This window comes from Passer domesticus, chromosome 8 (assembly GCF_036417665.1).
Source record: "Passer domesticus isolate bPasDom1 chromosome 8, bPasDom1.hap1, whole genome shotgun sequence".
NCBI lineage: Eukaryota > Metazoa > Chordata > Aves > Passeriformes > Passeridae > Passer > Passer domesticus.
Window position 1 is genome coordinate 26,544,298 of NC_087481.1, and position 24,642 is coordinate 26,568,939.

At 51.3% G+C, this 24,642-nt stretch overlaps 1 protein-coding gene and 1 long non-coding RNA gene across 3 annotated transcripts in view; both read right to left on the reverse strand.

The window, feature by feature from the left end:
* Positions 1-743: 743 nt before the first annotated feature.
* PAPSS2 (3'-phosphoadenosine 5'-phosphosulfate synthase 2) overlaps positions 744-24,642 on the reverse strand; it is a 29,589-nt gene continuing 5,690 nt past the window's right edge. The window contains exons 2-13 of one of the 2 annotated variants that reach the window (XM_064429903.1): positions 16,468-16,573; positions 14,834-15,069; positions 13,997-14,135; positions 13,615-13,733; positions 13,382-13,495; positions 12,652-12,763; positions 11,015-11,035; positions 7,654-7,859; positions 6,360-6,495; positions 4,641-4,909; positions 3,975-4,204; positions 744-2,842 (exon numbers count right to left, since the gene is read on the reverse strand). In XM_064429903.1, coding sequence (XP_064285973.1) covers positions 2,701-2,842; positions 3,975-4,204; positions 4,641-4,909; positions 6,360-6,495; positions 7,654-7,859; positions 11,015-11,035; positions 12,652-12,763; positions 13,382-13,495; positions 13,615-13,733; positions 13,997-14,135; positions 14,834-15,069; positions 16,468-16,573 — 1,830 coding nt within the window. In that variant the 3' untranslated portion in view covers positions 744-2,700. The remainder of the gene's footprint in view (positions 2,843-3,974; positions 4,205-4,640; positions 4,910-6,359; positions 6,496-7,653; positions 7,860-11,014; positions 11,036-12,651; positions 12,764-13,381; positions 13,496-13,614; positions 13,734-13,996; positions 14,136-14,833; positions 15,070-16,467; positions 16,574-24,642) is intronic. The other variant, XM_064429904.1, reaches the window with a different exon arrangement.
* Positions 4,924-6,345, reverse strand: LOC135306270 (uncharacterized). Its single transcript, XR_010367068.1, has 3 exons — positions 5,612-6,345; positions 5,370-5,462; positions 4,924-5,338 (listed from the first exon to the last, which is right to left on the reverse strand). It is a non-coding gene; the product is annotated as an uncharacterized LOC135306270 (long non-coding RNA).

Here is a 24,642-nt window from a genome sequence, read left to right on the forward strand (position 1 = left end):
CTGCCTTTTTGGCCGGGTGCCTCCCTTCTCATTTCCTCCCGTGGCTGCCCCACATCACCCATGTTTCATTTTCTCCAGGAAATAGCTGGGTAAAAGGGCAGTAGTACAGGTTGCTGGCTCTTCAGCTTGACAGTGCACCAAGTGCTAGAGGGCTGCTTTGTACTTTATTTTCAGGCTGTTTCCTGCTTGGTAAAACCCCAGCGGAGGCAGGTCTTAATTGGCTTTAATTGAGTGTGAAGTGTGTCCTCGGGGGTGTTAATGTCACCCCGAGGGAGCAGGGCAGCAGGACAAAGCCGGGGACAGCCCCTGGGCACTGCCTGAGCCCTGATCTCTTGCTGGTGTCTCCAAAAGCCCGGCTTTGGGTACTGCTGCCCAAAACTCATCGGGGCTGGCTGAAGAGGCACAAGGAGTCATTTCTGATGGCTCCTGGGGGCAGTTTCTGCAGCTGGAGTGCAATTCCCCCTTCTCCAGGAGCTCTCCCATACTTGTCCACTCTCGCTGCTGCTGTGGGAGTCCTTGTCGAAGCACAAACCCTCTGGCAGCTTCCTCGAAAGGCTGAGGAAACAGCGTGGTTTGGGACGTGGCTGCTTTAATTCCACTGCTCCAGGGGCTTGGTCCAACCCTCAGCACCTGATCCTGGCTCTCTGAAGGAGGGGAGAGCCTGATCCCTCTCCCACATCTCCAGGGACAGCTGAGCGAGCCTCCAGCAAAGTTCCACCCAAAAACCACCAAGTGAGAGCTGCTTACACATATAAATATTTATTTGTACTAAAAGTGAGTGTTTCATAGAGTATTGAGTTCAGAATATATTAAATCATGAGATGCATCAGCTGAGGTACAAATTCCAGTCTCATGTCTTTAATAAATAGACTATAACCCCCCCAGTCCACGTGTTTTAATCAGAGGTAATTAGGGCACTACACTGCTTTAAAATGATAACACAGCATCTGTATTTTGCTGTGACACCTGGATTAACTGGGGGGGGGGACAGGTTTCAACACTGGATTATTTGATGATGAGCAGCAACAGTGCTGTTTCACTCCTTAAAAACCCTAAATGGGAATCTCCCTTTTGGCTGCCTGCCAGAGGGCCTGGCTGGATGAGGCTGGGCTGCTGCACTGTCAGCTCCCACAGAGGAGCCTTGGGGTAAACACAGATTTCCTCCAAATACTTTTAAAAAATACTTTAAAAACCACCCAAAAAGCCCTTTTGCAAGGAAGTTTTCCAGTCACAGACAAAGGCTTGGACGCTGTGCCCTGACCACAGCAGGGCAGGCCGTCGCTCACAGCACCGAGCAGGAGCGGGTTGGTTTTGCCGAGCGTGGAGCTCAAACTGGAGCACAGGAAGAGAGGAAAGCTCACTCCCGTTCCTTGGGAACATCCCCGCGGCTCCTGGGGCAGCTGCTGAGCAAGGGCAGGTGCAAGAATCCCGGAGTGAGGCCTTGCTGTAAGGACTGAGCTCTGCTGCCATGGCAGGGCTGGGGCGGCGAGGCGGGCCCGGGCCCGGCCCTGGGCTCCGGGCAGGGCCCGGGGAAGCCCGGCTGTCGTGTCGCTGTCGTGTGGCTGTCGTGTCACTGCTCTGTCACCTCGCAGGCTCCTGCGAGCCAGCGGAAAAGCCTCAGGCGGGGCATTGCCAAAGTCCGTGTGGCCGTGAGGGTGGGGAAGGCGATAATGGCCGCGGTAACTTTCCACAGCCAGGGCTGGGAGCAGCACCCCACAGGGCTGGGGGAGCAAGGCTTTCCTGCCATCCTCTGGTGTCCCCTGCCATCCTCTGGTGTCCTCTGCCATCCTCTGGCTGTCCCCAGCAGCCCCATGCCACAAACACGGAATAAACCAGGCCACCTGCACACACAGAGCTGTGGATGAGGGCAGGAGCTTCAGCCTCCCCTCAGCTGCTCCTCCAGACCCGCCTGGTGCTGCCTCTGCTGTTTTTGTCTCGGATCTGCCTTTGGGGTGGGAGGAGTGTGGGCAGAGGGAAGGGGGATCCCATCCTGCCCCGTGGGAGGACACCTGGAAGTGCAGTGCCAGCATCCCTGACTTTTCCTTGCTGTCCAGAGCTTTCTCAGGGATCTCAGGGCTTTGTGGTGCCTCTCCTGCCAGGCTGTGAGTGCAGGGATCCCCGTGCCAGGGATCCCCATGGCACAGGCAGCTGAACTCGGAGCAAAAGTAATGCTCAGCTCGGGATTTGTTTGACTTAAAGAGGTCAAGCAGGAGGAAGGAAGGAAGCAGTGAGGAGTTGGCTCAGCCACAAGGAACTGGAGGTGGTCACAGCTGATCTTAAAAAAGTCCTTTTTATAAAAGGGGCATTAAAAAGATTGTGCTGTTAATTAGCAAAAACTGTCTAAGGCACAACGAGGAAAGGCACTTCTTCACTTCTGCTCCAGGCAGGGCACAGGCAGGATTTATCCTGGTCCCTCTACACTGGCAGCTGCTGTGTGGCCCTGGCAGCACCACGGTGATCCCGGTGGCACGTCCTGGTGCCAGCTGGGAACAAAGGGCCCACTCCCGGTCCCTTCCAGCTCCATGGGGACACTCCCAGCAGCTTCAGAGGGAGAAGGATCAGGCTCAAAGTATTTTTGATTGGTAAAAAACACTGACCCAGGTAGGAAAATCCCGGGGTCGTGCCAAGTGATCTGTGTCACAGGGAATCAATTGATCATTGCTCACTCTTAATACAGGTATTTCTAGGGAGGAGGAGGAGTTAATTCTTTTTTTCCAGTGACTGGTAGTAGGCGGTGAGGACTTTCCAGGCTTTGGGGGCCATGAAGCCATCCGGGGGGTTTTCCCCTTCCCGAGCAAGCTTCCTCATGCGTGTTCCTGAGATGAAGTCAAAGTCATCGTGCCTGTGTGAAACAGAGACAGGTGACATCAGCACAGCTGGCCCGAGTCACCCCCAGGGCTCCTCATCCCAGAGGAGCTGCAGTGTCCATAACATGTCCCAGCTGTGGGAAGCTGCCTTCCTTCAGCCTCTCAGCCTGCTTTTCCTCCCTGGTGGCACCTTTAGTTTCCTGTGACACCTGGGAACAGCTCTTGGAGGAACACATGGGTGGCTTTCCCAAATTCTGCCCCCATTCCTCTCCTTGGGAGGAACATGGCTTTTCCCTGCCCCCCAAAAAGCTGCGAGCCTGAGGTGCCCACAAACCCCACGTTGTCACCGTCACATTTTCTGGAAAAATCCCTTTGCCCAGGATTTCTCTCCTGGGAAGCTGAGAAGCCTCAGAGGAAAAGGAAAACAATATTATCTCATTTGCTTCTCCTGTGTTTTGTTTTGCTGCTTTAGAATGTGGTTTGGAGATTGTTCATCCAACATCATGTGAATTGTTTTTACTTATTGGCCAACCACAGCTGAGCTGTGTCAGGGCTTTGGTAAGAGTCACGAGTTTTCATTATCATCTTTTAGCCTTCTGTCTGTACCCTTTCTCTATCCTTTAGTATAGCTTAGTATAGCATTCTTTAATATTATATAGATCATAAAGTAATAAATTAGCCTTCTAAGAACATGAAGTCAGATCCCTTCCTTTCCTCACCTGTGGCTGTGTTTGAGGGTCTCGGGATGAGGGAAGAGATGAGAATCCTGACTCCATGTTTTAGAAGGTTGATTTATTATATTATGATATATTATATTAAGATGTTATACTAAAACTATACTAAAAAGAATAGAGAGAAAGGATTTATTAGAAAGCTCGAAAGGAATATAAAGAAATAATAATAAAATCTTGTGACTACTCACAGCCTCGATACAGGTGGCTGTCATTGGTCATCAAATAAAAACAATCTACATACTCAGTAAATAATTCTCTAAACCACATTCTAAAGCAACAAAACACGGAGAAGCTGAAGCTTCCCAGCTAATCAGCAGAAAAAACCCTAACAAAAAGATTTTTCATAAAACATATCTGTGACACTCGCCTTCCTTGGGAATCCCAGAAAACACAACACAGTGAAGAACCCACGGCGTGGCTGCTGCCGCCTCACCTTTCGGGGTCGTAGAAGTCCATGGCCCTCTTGCTCTTGCTGTAGGCGGCCACGCGGAAGGGGATGATCTCCACGGAGGTGAGGCCGGGGGCCATGGCCAGCACCTTCCCGCCGTGCGTGGGCTCGTACAGGTCCTGCTTGGTGTCGGGGTGCGGCATGCCCGCCGGGTCGCGCCCCACGATGTAGAAGTTGGCCCCCGCCACCATCCGGGCTCGGCAGTGCCACTGCACCTGCAGGGAGGGACACGGGGCTCAGGGATGAGGGAGGACACGGGGAGGGAGCGGGGCTGGGTCCGAGCTGGCGGCAGTTTGAATTTTCGGCGGCCCCCCAGCACACGGAAGGGGAGATTCGGCATCTGCTCCTTTCATCCCACTGATTTAGGGACACAAGGGAAACCCCTGGGGTTTCAAGTGAACATCCCTGCCTGCCAGGAAAAGGTGAAGCCTGTTTGTATCCCTTCTCCCCAGCCCTGGAGAGGATGGGAGCTGATGGAACCAAGCTCTGTGGGGAATGCCGCAGCAGCGAGCACAGGCAAACCACACACAGGGAACCAAAGTGAGCACACAGCTCCAGCCCCCTTCCTGGGGTTTTCCAGGCAGGCTGGGAGCACAACCCCCATGGACAGGCTGTCTGCCATGCCCTGCTGACAGCCAAGGGCTGTGTTACCTCCGTGGGGCCGGCGTAGAGCATGGGAGAGGGGAAGATGGCCACGATGGTGGACTTGGGGTCCAGGACTTGCTCCTCCAGCACGGCCGCGTGCTGCTTCATGCGCCACTCCAGAGGGACATCATCGTCCTTGGTCCAGCCCCCCAGGGGGTGCAGCAGCAGCACGGGGTTCTTGTAGCCCCTCTCCAGGAGCTGGCGCCGCGTGTCCTGCATCAGCAGCGCGTGCCCGTTGTGCACGGGGTTGCGCAGCTGGAAGGCGAAGACGGCGTCTGCAAGGGGAAGGTCGGGGGGTCACTGGGGCCATTCCCACACCCTGAGCTGCCACAGAGCCATGAGAGACCTCTGTGTGCCCTGTCAGCCACTACAGACCCGTGTGTGCCCTGTCTCAGACATGATAGACCTGTGTGTGCCCTGTCTGCCATGACAGACCTGTGTGTGCCCTGTCTGCCATGACAGACCTGTGTGTGCCCTGTCTCTGCCACAACAGACCTGTGTGTGCCCTGTCTCTGCCACAACAGACCTGTGTGTGCCCTGTCAGCCATGACAGACCTGTGTGTGCCCTGTCTCTGCCATGACAGACCTGTGTGTGCCCTGTCTGCCATGACAGACCTGTGTGTGCCCTGTCAGCCACTACAGACCCGTGTGTGTCCTGTCTCTGCCATGACAGACCTGTGTGTGCCCTGTCAGCCATGACAGACCTGTGTGTGTCCTGTCTCAGCCATGGCAGACCTGTGTGTGTCCTGTCTCTGCCATGACAGACCTGTGTGTGCCCTGTCTCTGCCATGACAGACCTGTGTGTGCCCTGTCTCTGCCATGACAGACCTGTGTGTGCTCTGTCTCTGCCATGACAGACCTGTGTGTGCCCTGTCTCTGCCATGACAGACCTGTGTGTGCCCTGTCAGCCATGACAGACCTGTGTGTCCTGTCTCTGCCATGACAGACCCGTGTGTGCCCTGTCAGCCATGACAGACCTGTGTGTGCCCTGTCAGCCATGACAGACCTGTGTGTGCCCTGTCTCCACAAGAACAAGGCCCTGAGTGTTTCACACACACACATCGCCCTGCCAAGGTTATTTTCCCTGCACTTTGGGGTTGATTTCAGCCCTATCAGCTCTCCTACAGTGTTTGTGCACAGCTCTGGACACCTGCATGTCTTACGTGATCTGTCACCTCCCCAGGCTCAGTGGCACCTGCAGGAGGGCAAATGCTCCTTCCCCAAAGTGAGGGTGAGTGTCTGACCCTTGCCATCTTTGCTTGGAGCAACCTGGGAATGTGGAAGGTGACCCTGCCCACGGCAGGGGGTGGAATGAGATGAGCTTTAAGGTCCCTCCAACCCAAACCATTCTGGAATTCTATGAGACAGAGAGCTGGGAGAAGACACCTGAGCTGTGCCCCAGGTGAGAAGGCCAAGAATGTCAGTGCAGAGAGGATCTGACCTGCCAGGGGGGATGTGAGCAGGCTGCTCAGCACTTCCCAGCCCTCAGAGCAGCCCAGTGGGGACACAGCCCATCACAAGCACTGCCCTAACCAAGGAGACCCTGTGCCACCAAGAGACCCGTGCCCCGAGTCCCCTTTAGTGCCCACCCTCCCAAACAGACCCATTTTGGGAGCACCCAGAAGCCACCTGGAAGTGCTGTGAGCTTGAGAGCAAGTCATGGATCACACCAAGGCCTGGTGGGGCAGGAGGAGCCCTGTCACTGGTGTAACCCAGGGCACTCACCAGCATTCATCTCCCTGAACTTCTTCTTGAGAGCCAGCGGGGTCAGGCGGTACTGGTCCAGCCCATCATTCCACTTGATCTTCTCCAGGACCTCCAGGTCTCCACCAACCAGCCAGTCTCCACTCTCCATCACCATCTGGGAATTACACACACCTTCAATGCAAAGGGGACAGCACACTCCTCCCAGTGTCAGTGTGAGGCTCAACCCCGCTGTAGGATGACCTTCTCTTCTCTCAGGTGGAAAACATCATGGCAGTGACCACGTGAACTGAATGTCATGGGCAGCAAAACCTCACCAAGTGGGGCAGCAGCCACCCAGTCCCCACCCAGCAGTCCATGGGAAGGCACAAGACCTTTCTCCACCTCCCTCTTTGCTTTCCTCCTGGAATACACAGGAGGAATGAGCCTCTTGCAAGGCACATACCTGCTGCTGATTAATTAAGAGAGGCATTTTAAGGGAGAAGAAAGAACTACCACAGCTGTAGCTCTTTTAAGCAGAAAGCTGTGTGCAACCCAGAGCTCTCCCTTTCTGAGGGACAATGCTCCTTGTGCTGCCACAGACTCAGTGGGGAGAGAGAAGCTGCAAAAACATACCAACCCTGCTGGCTGCCTGTAGGGAAAAGCCAAAAAATTCAGTCCTGCCTGCTCAGGATAGGCTGGTGGCCAAAAAAAAAATCAGTCCTGCCTGCTCGGGATGGATTAGTTCACAGCAAAAAGCTGGACTGGAATATATATTATATTATATATTATAATTAATATAATATAATATAATATAATTTCTATTATAATACAAATTCTATTATAACATAATATAAATTCTATTATAACATAATATAATATTATATTATAATAGTATAGTATATAATAGTATAGTATAGTATATAATATATATATTATATACTATACATATAGTATAATATATATAATAATATATAAATATAGATAATAAAATATATATTATATTATATAAATATTATATACTATATAAATAAATCAGCCTTCTAAGAAATATGGGGTCAGATTCATCTCTTCCCTCATCCTGGGACCCATGAACACAACCACAATATTAGGAAAAGCTTTTTCACCGAAAGAACAACAAAGCACTGGAATGCTCTCCCCGGGGAGGTGGCAGAATCACCATTTCTGGATGCGTTCAAAGCGAGACTGGCCATGGCACTTGGCGCTGTAACCTAGCTGAGGTGTTAGGGCGCAGTGATGTTAGAGGTGTCATCCAGCCTCACTATTCCGTAATTCCGAGATTCTCCACCCCCGCGGCGGCAGGGCTGAGTCCCACCTGGATGTGCGGGTGCCGGGGGCAGGCGGTGCCCCAGACGCGGGCGCAGCGCTCCTCCTTCCTGTGCGCGAAGAACTCGGGGCGCCGCAGCACGGCCACGGCGCGGCCCTGGAAGCGCAGCGCCAGCGCCGCGCTGCCCTCCAGCCGCCGCTTGTCCTCGGCCGACAGCGGCAGCACGATGGGCACGCTCAGGTTCACCACGCCGTCTGCCGAGACACACAGAGAGAGGGGCTGAGCTGGCCTGGCTCTGTGATGCTCCCTGTTCAGCCCACGGATCGCCTTTCGGGCTGGTGCAGAGGAGCTGGGGTTTGTTATGTGTTATGAATAAAAGGTTATCTATTTTTTTTAGGTTGCAGAGTTAAAAACGAGTCAAACCAGTGTGTAGCTATGATATCTTATAAAAAATCCTCTGCTAGGATTTTTCCCATCCTGAGGAGCCGAGAGCCTCAGGAAAGAAATGTAAACAATAACTGTGTGCTGCTGTGGAATGCCACAGGTGCATCTGTCATTGGTCCATGTGGATTGTTTTCTGTTAGTGACCAATCACAGCCACCTGTGCCCAGGCTGTGAGCAGTCACAGGATTTTGTTATGCATTCTATTCTATTCTATTCTATTCTATTCTATTCTATTCTATTCTATTCTATTCTATTCTATTCTATTCTATTCTATTCTATTCTATTCCATTCCATTCCATTCTTGCCCTTTGTAACCTTCTGATCTTCTTCTCTCTGTTCTTTTAGTACAGTTTTTATGTAGTATTTTAATATAATATATAACATAATAAATCAGCCTTCTGAGCAAAATGGAGTCAAGCCTCCTGTCCTCACACAAGGGGTTGCCGAAACAAGACCAGTGCTGTTAAGTTAGTTTCATTGTTAAGAGTTCTTCTTCAATTACCTGTTAATGGTTGGTGATTAACCATTGTCACCCTGATGCTTGCCAGGGAGGGACACCGGGACAGACACTCCAGGTACGAGGAGAATGGGAGTGGCATTAGAGCCAGTATGCAGATGAGAAATGCATTGCGCCCCGAATTTTTATAGTTTTTACAGGAAAAACCCCTAAAATTACGAGCCAACATAGAACTAAGTGACATCTAAGGATGGGAGCGTAGTCCCGTACCTGCTTGGACCCTTTTTGCTTCTCACCCTAACCTAAAAAGATGTTGATTAAAGAGATGCCCCGGGGCGTTAGACAAAAAAGCAGGAATCCTCGACTCTCCCGTGAGGACGGAATCCCCAGCTCTGCCTGCAGACCAGTGGACAAAGCTGCATCACCCTCCTCTTCCTCCTTCTCCGTGCCACGCCTGGGAGCAGCGGCGGCGTGGGCGCGACCCGTCGATTTCTCCCCACCTGAGCTGATTCTTCTTAATAAAGGCATTAAAAAGGAGAAAGATCTCCTGCCCATTTATTTAATTATGCTCCCCGCATCCTCTCCTGGACAGTGCTGTCTGCAGACAGACAGATAGACAGCAGGACAGAGCTCTCCTGCGCTTTGAGTTAGTTTTAGCTGGCCAGGGCAGAAAATTTCCCTGGTCTGTGGTTTATCTTTTTCTTGGAACTGTTTGGACCTGGTCAGAACACCAGAGGAGCACCAGCAGCTCCACCTGTGGCCCAGCAGCCAGGCCTGGGCCACAGCATTGCCAGCACCAAAGGAACTGATAAGGGACTGATAAGAGATTGATAAGGGACTGAGTGAGCCCAGCTACAGCCCGCAGAGGGGACTTCCTGACTTTGCAATCCCTTCAGAACAGCGAGAGGTTCTGCTGTTTAATATTGTTCATTTTTCGTGCTGCTGAATGTTTTGCCTGCTAAATAAACAGGTTTTTTTCCCTACTTTTCTCCAAGGAAATATTTTCCTGAACCAGGTGGGGGAGGGGATGCTTGAATTTGCTTTCTAGAGGAACCCCTTTGGAGGTTTTCTCACAAATTTGCCCTAAACCAGGACAGAGGGACATCAAGCAGCACCGTGGGGATGCTCACAGCCCTTGAAGGGAAGGGGTTGAACACCCCTCTGCGTGGACAAGAATTTTAACCAGCTCAGGGAACTCAGGAAACAGAGGTTTTCATGGAAAATCAGTCATTGCAGCAGTTTTCTGTGCACTGCTAATAAACAGTGATGTTAGCAGAATATAAAAGCTCCTTATCTAAGGGCCAGAGGTGTCTCCAAGACACCTGGAGCATCTCATTAGTTCCTGCACTCTCCCTTCTTCTGGTTCTTCTTTGTTAGCTGCTTGTGAAGGTGAAAAATTTAAATGTGCTTGCAAACTGCAACCCTGGATAATTGAAAAATTTCAGTGTGCTTGGAAAATGCCTTCTCCTGCAGGAGAACCACCTCTGTGGGGATGGCTCCAGGCTGGTATTCCCTGGAGCACCCCATGCCCTGCACACCACCTGGGCTGCCTCTTCCATCACACTCAGTTTTAATTTGTTTTTTTTTTTTTTCTTTTTTTGGGGTTTTTCCCTGGCTATCTCTATATTGCTACTCCTCCTCCTTTACATCTCTGCACTGCCCATGTTTAATCTGTTTTCTGTGCGAGTCTGTAAGTGCACACCTGGTTTCTAATTTCAGTGTTGTCCCTAAATAGCTTGAACTCATGTTGGTTTTAACCCAACTCTCCCAATTTCTCAATATTCCACTGAGGTCCTCCCATTTCTCCTTGGATATTTGGATATTAACAATATTCCAATCTCAATACAAGAGAATCAGTCTCTTTGATAGGTTTCCAGTCAAAAACAAATCACTGATTTAATTTATTCTGATCTGACTGAAATCAGTTTGGACCCTTGAGAGTCTTAATTTGAGGATTTTAACTATGATATAGATTTTTACTTTAATTTTTATTAAAATATTTGCATTTACTTTAAATTCACGACTGGGTATCATTCATCTGCCAGGCAGCAATTTTCATGAATAATCACAATTATATTCACATGGGATCCAATCAATATCAACTTCATACATTGAAATCATATTAATAATGATCAGTCAATGAAGCCAGCACAGGAAATAAAAAAAGCTGCATTATGAAACCAACAAATGCTGCTGAGAGCGAGCATCTTCAGGCTCCATTTCCAAATGCAGGATGGAGAGGTAACAAAAGATCACTCCAGTGCAGGTAATTACAAAATTACACAACTGGGATCTTTGTGCAGACTGGTCCCTAGGACACGGGGTGTGTCGGGCCACGTCATAACTGCCTGGATCATAAATGGGCCGTGGCTGCAATAATTTCATAATAATTAATAATTTCAACTTTTGGGGTTTTTTTTGTAAATCTCAAAAAATTATAGCCAAAAAGAATCTCAATTGAGGTAATTTGTGCAGAGCCTGAGAACAGCTCCAGAGTTCCATACATACCAGCTACCAAGCGTTTCTTTCCTGGGAGAACACAAACATAATTAAGATAATTAACGCTCAGGGGCACGTTACAGAAACCACTTCAAGACTCAAAGCACTGAAAAGCTCCTGCTGGCGTGGCCATGGTCCTAGCACAGCCTCACACTGTGATCCAGCACTGTCACTGTCACCCCTCTGACAGAGTCACGGGCTGCTGGTGCACTGCTGCAGGTCCACCCCTCCTGGTGGCCCTACACACAGCACATCACCCACCTGCTGGGGCATCCAGGGGGGATTTGCTGCTGGAACAAGTGTCCCCAAAAAGCCACGGGAGCTGCCCAAACCATCAGCCGGCCCAGGGCACAAGGCTCTGGGAAGAGCAGGCTCAAGCCTCTCCTTGGCAGTGCCACCCCTGGCCTCAGCACCGTGAGGTGGAGCCCTCCACCACTTCCCAGAGCTTCTCCAGGAGCACCTGCTGTTCTCTTTCCCACTCAGATGTCACCCTGAGGGCCTGACCACACCGGTGCTGAGGTCTCCAAACTTTGGAGACCCCCATGGAGACAGGATCTCAGGATGCTGCTGCCCTCTGCCACCCAGACCTTGCTCTGGAGAGCTCATCCCCCTGCAAAGCTGCTCTCTCTCCTGGCCTTCATCCCTGCTCCCCACAGAGCTTTCCAAACCCAGAGCATCTGCCCACAGAGCTCAGAGGAGATGTGCTCAGGGATGCTGGCAGGTCTGGGGGGGCACCCCAAACCCAGGTATGCTCTGGGATGAGCCCTCAGCACAAAGTACGGGGCTCTGGAGCAACGTGGCCACCCCAGGGCACTCTGCGACCTCCCCAGGCACAACAGGCAGCTCAAAGACCACAGGGGAGGCTCTGATAACAGGGACATGTGCTTCTGAATGCTGTTTGCACACTGGGCAGGAGGTGAAAGGCTATGGCGTGTCTGGGAGCAGGGCCCCCACACACACAGACACTCCCCCAGTGCAAAGTGAGCAGTGCTGAGCTTTGCCTCTGCTGCACCATGCCCAAATCTGAGCAACAGCAGCAAATCTCTGCCCTGTGGGACCACAGGGTCGTCTAGAAGGCATGCAAGGCTCAAAGGGACCTGCTCACCCAGATCCCTGAAGGCAGAGATCACTGCCAGGTCTACAAACCCCAATGTGAGCAGGTGAAGTCACAGCAACAGCATCCACAGCTGAGAAACGGGGTGGAAACATCTGTGCCCCAGTCTCAGCTGTGGAAGGCATCACCTGAGCCCTCTTTGCCTCTTCCAAGGATGAAGCACCACCTCTGGCAGGCTGCTAATGCACAGATAAATCAGATTTACTTCAAGCTAACGTGCTGAAGAAGCAGGGAAATGGGGTGGGGGGCAAAATGGGGTGGGGGGCAAAACCAGGTTTCCAAGAAGCAGCTGCCTTCTCCTCCCAGTTCAGCTGAACCTGGCAGCCTCCCTGCTTCCTTGGCCTCAGGTTTGCATCTCTGTTTTCACCCTGGTACAGCCAAGCTCAACAAGAGCCTCACAACAACTCCCTGAAGGATTGAGCAGCACCATGATAGATGCCAGGGCTGTGGCCACAGCAGGGTGACCCTGGCCACCTTCAGGAGCCCTGGTGTGTGCCACAAGGCAGGAGGGGAGGACACAGGGGATCCATACCGTTGAGCAGGGTGCCAAAGTGCAGCACTTGCAGGTACTCTGCCTCCCGCATGAATCCCGTCAGGGGAGTGGCCCAGCCTTCGCTCAGCACCTGCACCCACTGCAGATCCAGCTGCAAAACAAACCCAGAGGGGTCACACTCCTGTCACCATGTCACGCTCAGAGGTTGCTTTTCCTTCCCTTCTGCTGAAACAGCATTTTCATTTTGTTTTGCTTCAAATACAGGACATTCATAACCAGGAGAAAGACATGGGGGATGTAGCCTGGGGCTTTTTAAGCCAGACTCACACACTTTCACAGCACAGCTTAGAATCCCAGAATGGTTTGGGTTGGGAGAGACCTTAAAGCCCATCCAACCCACCCCCTGCCATGGCAGGGACGCCTTCCACTGTCCCAGGCTGCTCCCAGCCATGTCCAGCCTGGCCTTGGGCACATCCAGGGGCAGCCACAGCTGCTCTGGGCACCCTGTGCCAGGGCCTCCCAATATCCCACCAAACCCTGCCCTCTGGCAGCTTGAACTGTGGGGCTGTGTGAACACAGCACTGGGGACTGACACCCTGCAGCACACAGGGGGCAGAAAATGGCTGAGGATCAGGCTCCCCCGTCAGCTCACCATAAACCAGAAAAGGTCAGGGCCATCAGAAGAACACAGGCCCCTCTGGCAACATCCTCCTGGAAGCTTCCACCCTTGGAGCAGCTAAGTAGTGTCAGAAGCTGTGTGTGACAGTACCTTAGTGATCTCCAGTGCTGGCAGCGTCTCTGCCTCAGCCCGGACACTGCTGAGTTTATCCTCAGGCACAAAGAGCTCCAGAACATCCTTGACTGAGCCTTGGGGCACGATGTTCTGAAAGACAGAGACAGGCAGCGCTTGTCATACGCTGTTTGTTACAGGCACACCAAAAAGGCAGTGTCCCAAAGCAGGGTTCCAAAGCTGCCAGTGATGGTGACATCAAAGTGACCCACCTGTGCCTGGAGGAGCTCCACGACCTGCTGGATGCACTCAGACACCGATGTAATGTTTGTTTTCAGCACCAGCTCAGGAGCTTCGGGTTTCTCGTACTCTGAGTCAATCCCCGTGAATCCTACGGGCAATTAACCCCCAAATTAAATTTATTTAATAGAATAATCAGTGCCTTGGAGACAAGAACACTATACAAACAACCAGGGGGCATTCAACCATGCTGGGTACAACAAGTGACACTTGTGACAGTAAGATTAGGGGAGCAGGATCCTCTTGTGCACTACAAAGGGCCTTTAGACACCCACCCCTATTGTGGCACTGCCAGGACAAGGCATCCAAAGCTTTGGAAAGCAAAAGGCAAAATAAGATCTCATTCCTCCATACCTTTGATCTCTCCAGCTCTTGCCTTTTTGTACAGGCCCTTCACATCTCTGCTTTCACAAATGTTTAGAGGAGCATCTACAAAGATTTCAAAGAAAGGAAGTCCAGCTGCCTCGTGAATTTTCCGTGCGTTTAGACGATCCTGTTGGAAGAAAGATGGGAAAAATCTGAATTGCAGCAAAAAGACCTCTCTGGATTTTGACACAAGTAAATTAATCTCTATTATAGATTTATTCAATGTACATTAATTCTAATAAGGGGTTTTCATCTCACTTCCCTCCTTTTCTTTAAAGACACTTTAAAAAAAATTGTAAAAATCTACAACTTTGACCTGTTTTCATCTTTTCCCATGCAAAACCTCAAGATCTTTTCGTTAGGCAGGACAGCAGAACTTTAGATTGTGAATAATTATCTGCCCTATGTGAAAACGGTCAGACCTGATGATCTCAGAGGTCTTTTCCAACCTCAGTGATTCCTTGATTCTACGAAAAAAGGAACTGCTTGCATTGGCCTGATAACAGCGGCTACGGAAGTGAAAATCGCAGTCAAATCTTCTTCCAAAAGACCAGTGAGAGGTCTCGGTCAGGCTGCTGCTTCTGTGACTCTTTTCTGCCTCTGAGGAGTTAATAGCAGGGAGATCTTAAACTCCTCTTAGCTTTTCATCAATGTGCAGCACTGAATTTATCCGGCGAGGCCACTGCCCTCCAAACACCGACCGCACGCAGTTGTGTGTCAGTGGCAACCGACGGTGCCTTTAGGAAACCCTCTCCACAAACCATCTTCATCGTCTGGGGTGAAGCTGAGCAGACAGCAGGACCCCTGGGATCCTCACACACTCACCTTGGTGAAGGGGGAGATGAAGCTGGTGATGCAGACGAGCCCCGCGTCGGCGAAGAGCCGCGCCACCTCGGCGATGCGCCGGATGTTCTCCTCGCGGTCCTGGGCCGAGAAGCCCAGGTTCTTGTTCAAGCCATGCCTGACGTTGTCACCATCCAGGGAGTAGCAGGGGATGCCATGAGCCACCAGGTACTCTTCCAGAGCAAAGCCAATGGTTGTCTTGCCAGCTCCAGAAAGGCCTGGGGGAGGCAGAAGGGTGAGGGGTCAGGTTTGAGGTCAAGAGAGTGAAAACGAGCGACACCGGCGGCCAAACTCCTGTCTGAAGTTCCCTCCCTCATTCCTTCCTAAAGGAAGTTGGATTCATCCTTCTCCGATGAAAGATGAACCTTCATCATCACAACTTTTCAACCCTTATTGATGAAGGGGTGGCATTTATGCCCTGAGAAAAGCATCTACAGCCCAACCTCTGGAGGGGTCTAACCCAGCAGTGAGTCTTGCTGAGCCATGCTGGGTGCCAGGAAGCAGGGGAGGTTTGAAAGGATGCTGCTTCTTTGAGGTCTCTCCTCATCTTCCTCTTCCTCCCCCTGCTCCCACTGCCAAGAGCCAGCTGCTCTGCCATTCTGAACCCAAGGAGAGGCTCTTGCTGTAACCACGTGGAGTGGGACAGACTCCAGCAGCAAAGGGCCCCCATCACCTTCCTCTCTAGGAGTGTATTCCAAAGAATAATCATCAGCCAGTGAGCTCAAACCTTGCAGACACAAGATTTTTTAGTAATACTCAAAAAAAGAAGGAAATTGCCTTGGGTTGAGCTTTTGGCTTCAGAAACTATATAAAAGCAGATTGGGCACTTCAAAACTGAGGAGGAGAACAGAAACATGCTTTAATCCAGCAGCTCCAACCTAAGGTGACAGGGAGGCAAATCAGAGTGGCTTTACAAATCCTTCCAAGCACATCCTTCAACATCCTCCAGCAGCCAAAGAAAATGCCAATATTTAACAAGCAAAGGAACAACTGGACAACTGGCAAAAGACAGACTTGTCTAAATATTAGAAACGAGAAATGCAATTATCATTTCTGACAGCACCTAATCCCCAAACAATGAGTTTATACTTCAAGGCAGAAAAGAAGGGCAATAAAACAAATGCAAAGGATTGCTTCCAGCGTGACTCTGTGGCTGGGAGTGTTTATTCTCCAGACAAGGTGACTGCCTCGTGCTGCCTCAAACACAGCAGACCTACAGGTCCCAGTAAACTTCCCACCGCTCCTGAATGAAAACATCCGCGTTTTGGACAACGCCGGGTGCGTTCCACTGCCAAAGACTGGCTGGATTGGAGCCAAGGCTTCCTCAGCTACACACTTGGGAACAACAAGTGCTACCCCGAGGGCCTCTGACATGTTCAAAGGAGCCTGAGAGCAGCTGGGAAATCCATAAAAACATTAGTTATGGGCAGCAGCTGCCAGGGAGAACATCTTGCTGCGCCAGCATCGCGTGTCTGCGTTTCCCACGTGAGGATGTTTTGCAATTCCCGGCTCGCAGGGAACGCTGACGTTTCCTGCAGATCCCAAATCCCCACCTGCCAGCCATCCTCATGGAGTTTCACAGGTGAGGCCACGCTTTCACACCCTGACAAAAATACCTGTGAGCCAAACCGTGCAGCCTCGGAATCCTCCCCTGGTGCCGACAACTTGTCCTCTCTTACTCCTGCTGACATGGTGGGCTTGGTAAACCACGTTGGTGGCTCCCTGAGAAAACAGAGCAGAACAAAGCACTTCTGTTACCTTTGCTGCTCTCGGGGCAAAAGGAAATCTCTGCTGGGACAAACAGATGGGAGAGAAATGCAAATCCATTAATGAGGTAGCATGGTGTGGTGGTTCACACGATGAACTCTGGTGCTTTGGTGTGAGTTGGATTTGTGTCTCAGCATCACAGACTCATTTTTTGGAGGCTCTCTGCCTCTGCTCAGGGTGTTTCTGGTGGTGATGCCTTCGTGCCAGCAGGGAGAAGGGATAAGGTGACTGTCTTTGCTGCACTGCCAGGTGAGTGATCCCCCTGCGGGCAGGCAGGACACAGAGCCTGGGCAGAGACACCCTCCCTGCCTTCTCAACAGTTTCAAACATAGACAGCCTCAACTATTACTTTAATCAGGCTTGCAAAACAACAGTGACTTCAGGTGCTAATTTGCTGGCTGTGTAACATGAGAACTGCAGCTGGGGCAGGAGCAGCCCAAGCTGGGCACCCATGGGATGGGAGGCAGAGGAAACATCCCCTGATGTGTCCATGTGCATTCCCCAGCCAGAGGCCTGAATTTTGGTGCTTCCTAATTCTGGTGGTTCCTAACCTTGCTGACCCCTGAGTGTCTGCAGGGCTGCAGGTAAAACAGCCTGGCTGTGCCCTGCAGCTCCAGCAACAGCACCTCCACAAGGAATGCTCCACATGAAATATCCACAAGACCTTGTTCATTGTGAGGATGATGTTCCCAACTGAGGCATGCAAGGGAAAGAACAAGGAGGGAACAAGGATATAAATATATCCTGGCTACATATCCAGGGAAGTGAAGGTTGCATGGAGACCTCACAGAACTTCCCAGCATCTGAGGGAGCCTATGGGAAGGTGGAAAGGACTCCGATGAACAGAACTCTGTCCTGTTCATCAGAGTGACAGGACAAGGGGAATGGGTTCAGGCTGAAAGAGGGGAAATTCAGGTCAGTTGTACAGAAGAAATCCCTCCCTGTGAGGTTGGGGAGTGGTGCCCAGAGCAGCTGTGGTGCCCAGAGCAGCTGTGGTGCCCAGATCCAGCTGTGCCCCTGGATCCCTGGAAGTGTCCAAGGCCAGCTTGGACAGGACTTGGAGCAGCCTGGGATAGTGGAAAGTGTCCCTGCCCATGGCAGGAGGCGGAACTGGATGGCTTAAAGTCCCTTCCAACATAAACCAGTCTGTGCTTCTATAAAAAACCCAAAATATTTCTAGACCTGCCCCCGAAAAGGTGAGTGAATGCTAAACATCCTGTGTCTCAGAGAAAAAAAAAGATAAATAGCTCAAGACTTGGTTTCTGTGGTTTGTTCTGTTTTGTTGCTTTTTGTGGGCTTTTTTTTTGTGGGGGGTTGTCAAAAGTTTGAACATTTTGAGCTCTCAAAGGCGAGACAGCACCACCATAGAATCATTTTCTCCCATCCCCAGGAGTTCAGGCTGTGTCCCACAGGAGATGAGCCACGATAACGTCGGGAAGATGCAGGACCTGGCACATTCCTACACGGCTGATGTAAGGAGATTGTTCTAACTACAGGGTGCTGTGCCATAAATCTGCGCTGTGTGAGCATCTCAGAGCTGTTATTTTGCACACTGGCACCTTTGGGAGCTTGGGAAAGCACCACTGAGGGCATTTTTGCAATTCAGCAACACTGTCACACCTCTCCCACCTGCCGGGAGCTCCAGATGGTACCAAATCCCTCAGATTTTTCTGCTTTCTTCATAAACTTCCCAGGAAACTCTTCCCAACCCTGAGCAAGTGGATGGGCTGGGAGCTTGCTTAGATGGGAATGGGAAAGACCAACTTCCCACCTCATCATCCACCAGCTAGGAATGGTTTGGGAAGCCAGAGCTGGAGTGTGGTGGAAAGGAGTGAAGGCACCAGGAAAACTGATCATTAATGGCCTGAGAGCAAATCCTGGAGAGATTTTGTCTAGGAAGAGCAAGATGGCTGGGAGGCAGAGAGAAGCAGTGGATGGGGTTTAATCAGATGCAGAGCTGTCCTGCTGATTTGATTCTCGGGGTTTTAACCCTGTCATTGCAAATCAAACATGTTTAAATAGATAATCCAATCATCATCACAACATCAACACCTGGATGTTGGGCCCTAAAGCAGGGACAATTTAGGGCACTGGTAAGCATGTCTTGGGTCAAGGAAAAATAGGTTTGGGAGAGGAACTTCTGACTTATAATTCAGCTCCAAACAAGGCAACAAATGTCCCAGCAGCATCTCCAAAGAAGGGCCGTGCATCCCCTGCCAGGCAGAGGGCTGAAGATGACACTGCCACACTCTCCCCACTCCTTGGAAATCTGCTGGTTGGCCCTGTCTGGATGAGCTCAGTGCTCAGCCCACCCTGCCTTACCTCATCCAGGAAATGAGAAAAAAACAAACACGTCGCTCCAAGCCTTGGGCTGAGGCTGCAGCAGACCAAGAAACCAAACCCTAACTCTGCTTTTGGCCTCCCCTCCTACTGAGCCCTTCCATGAGGTTGGCAAACAGGGGGACACCAAGATCTTGGCTGTCTTTAGGATCAGGCTTGACTGAGCTGCCTGTCAAGGGTCTGCCAAGGCTTAGTTTCCAAAGGGAAGAAGCTTTCCACAAGATGCTGCCCTGCTGTGTGAAAGCTTGCAGCCAGAGAGGCACGAGGCTTTTCCTGAGATGTGGCCTCAGAGAGGAGAGTCTTGCTGGAAATCAGGAACCATCAGTGTCCTCTGCTCTGAGAGCCACCATTGCTCAATTCACAACATCCCAAAAAGTGACCTCAGCTCTTCCTGAAGTAATTGGCCCTGCAAGGGAGTAGCTGTGCTTGCCCACAGAAATTACGTGTGACTACTCAAGGAGATCTTATCACAGAGCATCTTCTCTTCTCATCTGACATTAAAAGCACGAGGTCTGTGGAGCCTCTCCCAGACATCACTGATGCTTGTTGGGAGCAGAACCACTGCACATTTCATAGAAAATGCACCAGACAAGAAACATTTATAATCATACACTTATGGAGGTGTTAAGGCTGGGAAAGACCTTTAAAATCATCAAGTCCAACAACCAACTCAGCACCACCACTGTGTTCACCACTAAACCATGTCCTCAAGGGCCATATCCACATGTTTTTTGAACACTTCCAGGGATGGTGATTTCACCACTTCCCTGAGCAGCCCATTCCAATGTTCTATGACCCTTTTCACGAAAAAAGTTTCCTAATATCCAATCTAAGCCTCCCTGGCACAACTTGGGGCTGTTTTCTCTCCTCCTGTCCCTGTTCCCTGGGAGTACAGCCTGAGCCCTGCTCTTCCCCCTCCTGGCAGGGAGTTGTGCAGAGCCACAAGGTCCCTCCTTTGCTCCAGGCTCAGCCCCTTTCCAGCTCCCTCAGCTGCTCCTCATCAGAACCCCTCCCCAGCTCTGTTGCCCTTTTGGGTTTAGGGTTGTCCCAACAAATTGCATGGATGTTTTGCCATCTCCCACTAGGATTTCAAGTATAAACTCTGGTCCTTAGGGCAGCACCTCCTCCTGCCTCCACATCCCCAGTCTTCAACCAGCACCTCCATGGCTGCATGGGAGCGTGGCAACAACCGACTGCAAGTGCCACGTTCCACAGCTGAGGGGTGGAAATGAAGGACAGATGGGAGCTGAGCAGGACATTTGAGAGATCCCCTGAGTGCACACAGCACCCTTGCTCAGCCACCCAGAGAAGGCAGAGCTCCGTGATGCTACAGAAGGAGAAGAGCACCAGAAAGCCACGCTGGCCCATCAGATCCAAACCTGTGTCCTTATGGTGCCCTCAATTCACCCCTGCCTGCTGCAGCTGGCACAGACACGGGTCTGGAAGCTGTCCAGGAGCTGCAGCAGCATCCTGCTCTGGAGAGGGACTCGCTCCTGAAATCGCGGCTGGCGGCGAGGCTGAGCAGCGCCGCGCTCACTCAGCACCAGCATCCAGCTGGCAGCCCCAGGGAAACCCTGACCCAACAGCCAGGGCAGGGTCAGGACTCCCCCAGCTGCCTTTTTATTTATAGGGCAAGCTCACAGCACCAGGAATATGATTCATTTTTTTCCAGTCAAGCGTTTCACACACGCCCTATTTCGGTACCGCAGCCTGGACACGTCTGCGGGAAGGAATAATTGGAGCTAAATAAAAACAGAGGCTTTTGAAATGTTTTCAGCTGATCCTCTTTTCAAATGGTAGAATGGGCTTTTAAAATGATAGAATGATCAAGTAAGCCTTCACTTTCACAGGCAAGCAGTGGGATCAAGCACAAGGAGGGATTATTGGGGTGTCCTGTGCAGGGCCAGGAATTGGACTTGATGATCCTGGTGCGTGCCCTCCAGCCCAGGAGATTCTGTGATTCTGAGTTTGAAGTCAAACACTTCCCTAAGCCTCAGGAGAGTGAGCTATCCCATCATTCAAAAAACCCTCCCAACTCCTGCCAGCATACTGAAAAAAAAAAAAAAATTAAGTATTTTTTCCTACCAGTTGGGTTTGATGTATAAAAATTACATTTTTCAAAATTTTCCTTAAAATTATTTTCTTTTACCGGGGCTGCTGTGGCAAAAGGGTGATACTCTATCCATGAGCAACCAGGGGAAAAAACCTCCTGTAAAAGAGTCATTTGCTGAAGAAGAGCAAAACTGATACTCCAAAGAAAAGGAGGAAGAGAGGAAAACGGGGGTTTTGTTTGTGGAAGCAGAGATTTGATTACAATCATATTGAAGAACAATGGAGAAACCTTGGCATCTCTTACACTCCAGCTTAGCTCTTGTAACCCAAAACCTATGGACTTTCCCCAAATATTCATTTACTGCACTCAGGCAGAAAATGCTTCCAACCCAGCCCCATTCCTTCCCCAGGGAAAACCCCAGCAAGGAGGAGTTACCCTGGAAATTTTTTTTTACCCTGCTTAACCCCTCAGGATGCAGGCCCAGATGGGGAAGTGGGACCCTGCAAGCACCTTTTGTGCTGCTGCCATGCTATTGTCCCTGCTGTGCCACCACCTCCCTGCTCCCATATTGGTGTCCCCACTGTGCCACCACCTTCCCAGTGTCTCCACTGTGCCACCACCTTCCTGCTCCCATGCTATTGTCCCTCCTGTGCCACCACCTTCCTGCTCCCATATTGGTGTCCCTGCTGTGCCACTGCCTTCCTGCTGTCCCCACTGTGCCACCACCTTCCTGCTCCCATATTGGTGTCTCCACTGTGCCACCACCTTCCCAGTGTCTCCACTGTGCCACCACCTTCCTGCTCCCATGTTGGTGACCCTGCTATGCCACCACGTTCTTGCTCCCATACTGGTGTCCTTGCTGTGCCACTGCCTCCCTCCTGTGCCACCACCTTCCTTGCTCCCATGCTATTGTCCCTGCTGTGCCACCACCTCCCTGGTGTCCCCAGCTGTGCCACCACCTTCCTGCTCCCATGCTATTGTCCCTGCTGTGCCACCACCTTCCTTCTCCTATGTTGGTGACCCTGCTATGCCACCACCTTCCTGCTCCCATACTGATGTCCCCACTGCCACCACCTTCCTGCTCCCATACTGGTGTCCCTGCTGTGCCACGACCTTCCTGCTGTCCCCTCTGTGCCACCACCTCCCTGGTGTCCCCACTGCTCCCCTGCTGGTGTCCCCCTGTTCCCTGCCCACGGGCTGAGTCTCCTTTCCCAGCACCTGGAGGTGAGCAGGAAGGTGGTTTTCTCTCCGTGTTTTCTCTCCAGACCGAGCTGGGCAGTGACACTGCCGTGTCACCCCGGCCCTGCCGAGGCTCAGGGGCTGCCAGCACTCCCAGTTCCAGGCAGGATGCTGGGCTGGGATCCCTCTCTCCACCCCGTGCTCTGAATGAAGCCCAGCAGCTCAGTCTCTCCTTGGCACTCGCTGCCTGTTCCTTTGGCATCGCCCCCGGGGCCCTGCCAGGAAACAAAACCTTAAGGAGAGCAGCAGAGCCCCAAAACAAGCAGCCTTTCAGCCTGGAGACAGACAGCTGCAGATGCCAAACCTCACTAACACAAGATTTTCAAGCTGCTGTTAAGCTGAAGCCGTGTTTTCTTAAGCCACAAGAATTTCTGAGCTCTTAGCAAGACCTTATTTGCTGATGGCAGCTCAAATATTTTCCTCTTGGCATAAATTCACACAGCTTGGGTTGTCACAATCAAGGCTTATACAACACTGGCACACAAAAAAAGAGAAGAAAATCAACAAAAATCAGGCTCATGTTCCAGAAACTTCCCAAATCAGATGCTGATTTCTACACTGTGAGTCCAAATCAGCAGTTGGGACTGAAATCTGCCTCTCTGAGGGCTCCCAGCTCAGGCGTTCCCTTATCTTGGAATGAAGTGATGTCACTACTCTCATTTCCTCGATGCAGAAAAGCTACTGACTCATCCTGTGCTCCTACATTTTTGGGATAAACTTGTAAGGCCAGGGCAGATGTTCTAAAAACAATCTCCCCGTTTTCATTCCTGAAATCTCAAGGGACAGCTGCAGGGACAAAAAATATTTAACAAACAAAGCATTTTGTCAGGCACTGACAAAAAGAACAATTTAAACACAAAACCCCTCCATGGTGACCCAAAGTTTAATATTCAGAGCAGTTCTGCTAAATGATCTCCCCCAGCCGAACCCACCTGAGCAGCTGGGCCCCTGCTCCTTTTGCAAACAATGGGTTTGACATTGCAGAAGAACTTGCCTTGGTTTGATGCCTGCCAGGAAAAGCACCCAGAACACACGGTCCTGCTTCTCTACCTTCTCCTGGAGAAAAAGATCTGGCTACAGAAATGGGAAACTGAGTATCAGTCCCTCAGATTGCAGGAACAAGAGGAAAAGAGGGCAAAGGTACAGATTCTGACTACACATTAACTTCAGTATCAAAAAGATTTCCAGCTAGGAATTGTATCCACATGTAAATAATTTTTTTTCCCCTGAATATGAGATCCAGGAATTTAATTTGTGGGTTGTGGTTCTCTATGGTAAATGTACTTGTCCCACCTCCTGCTGTGGCAGGACAGGCACCCTAAACCTGAGAACAGGTTACAACCATATGGGGATAAGATACTTTTACCATGCCCAACATATCCCTCTCAGGAAAGAAATCCTTAGTCCTTAGAGAAGTTCCAGTGGTTTCACAAGCAGCAGGAGCTACAGAGGATCTGTGTTCCAAGCAGCTTCATCGGGTTTTAAAATGCATCTATTTCTGACTCCAGGGAAGGGAATGGGCTGGGAAGGGGCTGGAGCCCCAGGAGGGGCTGAGGGAGCTGGGAAGGGGCTGAGCCTGGAGCAAAGGAGGCTCAGGGGGGACCTTGTGGCTCTGCACAACTCCCTGCCAGGAGGGGACAGCCAGGGGGGGTCGGGCTGTGCTGCCAGGGAACAGGGACAGGAGAAGGGGAAAGGGCCTCAGGCTGGGCCAGGGGAGGCTCAGCTTGGACAGCAGCAGGAATTTCTGCATGGAAAGGGTGCTCAGGCCTTGGCAGGGGCTGCCCAGGGAGCTTTGCAGTGCCCATCCCTGCAGGTGTGCCAGGAAGGGCTGGAGGTGGCACTCAGTGCTCTGGGCTGGGGACAGGGTGGGCATTGGGCACAGCTGGGACTCCATGGGCTGGCAGGGATTTTCCAGCCTCAGGGGTTCTGTGATTCTGTAAAAGAACTCATTCTTCTGTGAGGCTTCTCCTCTGCAGCCTGAAAAAAGGGAAAAGCTGGACTCCAGCCCAGGCTGGTGGGCTCTCAGGGTGAGGCCACACGGTGCCTCTCCCTGCCTCAGGCTGGGTGCCCAGCCTTGAACCCGGTCTCTTGTGCCCCATGTGCCTGACTTTGCAGTGGTCAGTGGTCACCAGCAGGCCACAGGACACCTCTGTCCCCCTCAGCACCTTTTTTTAGGGTTTTCAAAGTGCAAAAGCAGCAGCAAGAAGGAGCTCAGGGGAACTCAGCCAGAAGCACCACACAGGACACGGTTAAATGGGGGAACTTTGCCTGGCGGGCCAGAAGTTCACTAGGCTGGAAAAAACCATTATGATGAATTCATGGAAGGAAAGTTCATCAAGGACTATCAGGAGGAAAGGCACAGCCTCTGCTATCTCAGGTTGTAAATCAGTGG